This window comes from Emiliania huxleyi, assembly GCF_000372725.1.
Source record: "Emiliania huxleyi CCMP1516 chromosome Unknown EMIHUscaffold_156, whole genome shotgun sequence".
In the NCBI taxonomy this organism is placed as follows: domain Eukaryota; phylum Haptophyta; order Isochrysidales; family Noelaerhabdaceae; genus Emiliania; species Emiliania huxleyi.
The window spans coordinates 209,766-214,719 of record NW_005201025.1 but is presented as its reverse complement, the minus strand read 5'-3'; the positions used below and the strand labels follow the sequence as shown (position 1 = coordinate 214,719).

Here is a 4,954-nt window from a genome sequence, read left to right as displayed (position 1 = left end):
GCCTATACATAATGACAGGTCATGACGCGCGTGCTGGGAATAGCTTGGGGGGCGAGAGAGAATTCACCAGTCGAGCGAGCGAGGCTCTCGCACTCGGCCGCATCGTGCACGTCTCTGAAGCCGGTGGTCGGGCATTCCTTTGTCGGACCATTGTCAGGGTACGTGAGGATCGAGAAGTAGTCCCAGTACGAGCCGCGAGCGCTGGGGAACTTCTTCTCCGGGTAGACTTCGAAAGACATCACGGTCCCATCCGGGCAGGACTGTTCCTTGCCGCACGTCAATTCCTGGCCGGCGAGCTTGTTCCACACAACGAGACCGGGGTCATAGTCCGGGTCTCGATTCGGGTCGACGTCGCCGGCTTTGAAGTTGAGGAGCGGAGGTGGCGGCGGGGGGGCGGAAGTGGCGGCGCGGCCCACTTGTTGTCGTCGCCCGCTGGTGTCAACGTAGAGCTGGCACGGGAAGCGCCCATTCTTCTGCACCGAGACGTCCAGGCTCGACGAGGAGGCGGAGACGCGGCCCGAGTACAGGACGCACTCGGCGCCACACTTGTCACTGGCGCTCACCTTGAAGACGCTGATGGCCCACTCGTCCTGCGACCCGGCGGGCGGGTCGACGCAGGAGGAGGTCGGCTCGAGGAGCGCGATGTTCTTGAGGTCCCACACGGCGGCATAGAGCACGTCAACGGCGGTGTACACCTTGTCGCCGAGCACAACGCCGTCGTCTCCAATCTCGACGGCGCCGCGATCTGGCGACTTGGTGTGGGCCACCGAGGTCTCCGAATGGAACTTGAACTTGATGTCCGCGACAAAGGTGCCCGGCTGGTCGGCGTAGTTTTCGGCGCTGACGTTCTGCAACTTGGGCGTAACGGAGAGGTCGGAGCAGATGCCGGCCGCGGCAACCAGCCACGACGCCGTGAGGTCGATAGCCGGTTCGATGTCAGGGACGGGAGCGAAGGCTAGCTGACGCGCCGTCGGCTGCATGTGCATGTTCGTCATCAGAGGCGTTGGCGCCAGACGCCGCCGGAGGCTGCGCCGCGCCTGGTCGGAGAAGGTGTGCGACTCGACGAAGAGCTGGCAGAGGAAGCTTCCCTCCTTGCGCGCCACAAAGTTGTCCGACGCGCCCGAGACGAGGCCGGAGAAGTGCACGCACTCCTCGCCGCACGCCTCGCTGCCGGTCACCTTGAAGACGCTGATGGCCCACTCGTCCTGCGACCCGGCGGGCGGGTCGTCGCACAAGGAGGTCGGCTCGAGGAGCGCGATGTTCTTGTTGGTCCATGTGCCCGCGGCGAGCACGTCGGTCTGGCTGTACTCCTCGCCGCGGATCTCGATGCCGTCCTCCAGCGAGGCGGCCTGGTGGAACGGGGCGTCGGTGAAGGCGACCGACACCTCGGGGTGGAACTTGAAGTCGATGCTGCCGTCAGGCGCAGAGGAAACGTCGGAGCAGAAGCCCGATGCGGCGACGAGCCAGTCCGGATCGTCGACTGGGTTGGGCACCGGCGGCCGCGGCGCGAAAGTCGGGACGCGGCCGTCCGGCGCGTGGAAGAGGAGGTCAGGCGCGGCACCGGCGAAGCGGGCGAAGGCGAGGAGCCACCAGGCCCTCATGCTTGGCCGCCCCCTCGCGTCCACGGTGGTGGTCCGCGAGCGCGAGCGTGGGCAGCACGGACAAGGCGATGCAGCCCCCAGGAGTTGTTCCCCTCCGTCCACATATCAAACGTGGGCACGTATTTCTTTAAATTCGGAAACCTCCAGGAAAACCGGGCGCGACACAATCAACGTGTGGGCTTCTTTTTATTTTTCGAAACAAGGCGGGGGGAGTCGCACCACACACACCGGGGGGGGGGGGGGGCGGATCGTTCGGTTGACAAAGGGCTCGTTGTGCGAGAATATGGGCCACGATGTCTCAAATATGAGGGGTTTTGACTCCTACCGGCTCCTGACGCTCCCTGGCAGCTCTAATGACCAGGATCAGTAGTGCTATGATAGAGGGTGCCCATACTAGCGCAGGAGCTGCCACACTCGCCCGAACCGTCCCCTTCTGGGGCCGGTTCGCAAGGCGCGCGATACACACGGTTCCGCAGCCGCGAGAGCCGACAGCGGGGCCGTGCAGCGGGTGCCTACTGCCGAGTGCCACAAACACTGCGCCGTCCCGCCATCACCTACAGGCTGTCTTGTGTGATGGTTGGGATGTCCAAACGCCAGTGTGTGTGTGTGTGCTGCGTCGACGGGTGCGGGACCGCGGCGCAGCCAGTGCCGCGGCGAGGCCTCCGGCTGTTTGCGGCGGGCGGCTTGCTGCTCGCGGCGATGGCGAAAAACTCGTCTCGCCACACGCCAAGGGCTTATGCTCTGGCGAGACGTGAGGCGCATGCGCCCAGGAGGGGAGGGGGCATGTGTAACGACACTGCTAGAGATGCCTTTCGGGGCCCAGAGATAAAACTTCTGTGATGCCATGCGTGACCTAGTAGTGTCCCCAGCTATGGGCGTGTCCACGTTGGAGCCAGGTGTGGTGTGGGCGCGAGAATAGCTCCGCCGTTCATGGAGGCAACCGATGCGAGTCGACTGGTGTGTGTCGTCGTGGTTTCGTATCAAGAATACTCACTCACACACACAAACGCCACCATCTTGGCTCTTGCAAACCCGGTGCACCACGGGCCGCAACGGCCTGCGAGCAGCGTGCGCGAGGAGGCAGTGTGCCGGCACAGTCGAGCCGGAGCATCGGGTTCTTGATGCTTGTGGGGTCAAGTTTGACCTTATGTGGCATAATATGCAACAATAATGCTATGCTCTCACCCAGCCTTTTGAGATATGATCCCTCAAAGTCGAATTTTCGTTTAACTGGTGACCATAGTACCGTCTGTCTGTGAGTGTGAGTGAGTATTCTTGATACGAAACCACGACGACACACACCAGTCGACTCGCATCGGTTGCCTCCATGAACGGCGGAGCTATTCTCGCGCCCACACCACACCTGGCTCCAACGTGGACACACACACACACACCCACACACACACACACACACACACACACCTATCTGTGAACAGCAAAACCGCACAGTTAAAAAAACGCATTCAATGGAAGCTTCCAAGCCGCGATCCTCAGTCGGCTCCGCGAATCGCTAGATCTACCTGCCTGCGAGGGGCTTCACCTTGGGCCCATGGTCGTCCTGCCGGCCGCCTTCCTGGTGGCCGGCGTGCTGATCCGCGGGCGGCCCGGCCACTCTGCCGCGGCCGCCGCGAGCCTCGGCGCTCAGCCGCACTCCGCGCCGACCTGCCCGCTCCAGCCTCCGGCGGGCGGCCTGGCCGCCATCCGCGCGCCGCGAGAGGTGCGGTTCGTGCCGTGCTTCCGCGCGGCGTACGAGATCGACGGCGTGGTTGTGCCGCGCACCGGGGAGGCGGGGTACAATGTGACGGGTTCGGCGAGCGGGCGCGACATCGCCGCGCTCCTCCACGGCCTCTCCAAGTCTGGCCAGCTCGAGGCCGCCGACAGGACGCTGCGGGCGCACCTCGAGCTGCGGAGCGGGCGCGCGGCGGGCGCGCAGACGGCGGACGAGGCGGGGCGCCTCGTGCAAATTGTGCTCAACTCTCTCGCCGACCGGGGCCGCATGCAGCAGTGCGCCGGTCTGCTGGCGTGGATGCAGGCGAGGGGCATGCCACTCGGGCAGGTGACGTACTGCACGCTGATCAAGGGGCACGGCCGCTCGGGCGACTGGCGGCGCGTCAAGCAGATCTACGTCGCGATGCGTCGCGCGGGCGTCCAGCCAGATCTGGCCACCTGCAACGCCGCGATTGACGCCTTCACCCGCTCCGGCCGGATGACCAACGCGGAGCTGGTGGTGAGGGACATGGTGACGGAGCGCGTGGTCTCGCCGTCCGCGCGCACGTACAACACGCTGCTGCGCGGCTACGCCACGCGGCGCGGCACGCCGCGCCAGCGCGCGCGCTCCCTTCGCCGCGCATTTGGCGTGCTCCGCCGCATGCGCTCGCGCCTCGGCCCCGCAGGCCCAGCCGCCCTAGAAGGGGAAGACGTAGTCCTGTAGTCCACCCAGCGCTCGAGAGGACGCGTCCTCTGCCGGATTCGGCCGTAGTCCGCTGTACTCGCCGTGTTCGTAGCCCGTGTACTCACGCGGTGTGCAAGGACGACTATGCACGAGACACCGCCCTCCCGCCCCCAAGGCACGGTCCGGGAAAGGTCAAGGAAAGGTCTAGGTCAAGGAGAGGTCTTCACCACGTAGGCCCCGACGCCGTCACGTACAATACGTTGGTCGCGGCGCTCGTGCGCCACCGCCGCGTCGCCGCCGCGCAGCGCGCGCTCGCCGCGCTCGCCCGCACCGGCGGCGGCCACGCCGCGCCGGGTGCGGGTGGTGTGGCGGGGACGGAGGCTGCGGCGAGGGGAGCGGGGGCGGAGCCGTTGCGGCTGTCAAGGGTGGCGGCGGCGGCGGCAGCGCGGCACTCTCTCCGCCCGGCTCCCGACGTGTACGCGTACACGGCGGTGCTGCGAGGCTTGGCGAGGGAGGGCACGCTGCGCGAGGCGGAGGCGTCGCCCTTTCCTCGACCTCTCCTTGACCTGTCCCGGACCTCTCCTGCAGGCGCGGCGCTGGAGGGGGAAGTGCTGCCCCTGCTGCACTCGATGGTGCCCCCCCCCCCCCCCATTTCTCTTTTTCCCTCTTTTTTTTCTTCTCCCCCTCCCTCTTTTTTTTCCTTTCCCCCCCTCCCCCTTTTTACCTTTTCCCCCTTTTTTCCTTTTTTCTTCCTCCTTTCCCTCCCTTTTTGTCGCCCTCTCTCCCACCTTATTTATTTTCTTCTTCTTCCCCCTCCCTTTCCCCCCGATTCTCTTCTTTTCCCTTTCTCACTTCCCCCCTCTCCCCTTTCTTTTTCACCCTTCCCCCCCTCCCCTTTTATTCTTCCCCCCTCCCCGCCCTTTTTTCTTTCCCCCTCCTCTTCCCCCTTCCTTTTTTTTTC

At 65.0% G+C, this 4,954-nt stretch overlaps 1 protein-coding gene across 1 annotated transcript; it reads left to right on the top strand.

Moving 5' to 3' along the window:
- Positions 1 to 3,150: 3,150 nt before the first annotated feature.
- On the top strand, positions 3,151 to 4,201 carry EMIHUDRAFT_229541 (hypothetical protein; the record flags this gene model as incomplete). Its single annotated transcript, XM_005785963.1, has 3 exons — positions 3,151 to 3,455; positions 3,639 to 3,957; positions 4,169 to 4,201. The coding sequence occupies 3 exons, from the start codon at positions 3,151 to 3,153 to the stop codon at positions 4,199 to 4,201; spliced, it is 657 nt and encodes a 218-aa protein (XP_005786020.1).
- Between the last annotated feature and the right edge of the window lie 753 nt (positions 4,202 to 4,954).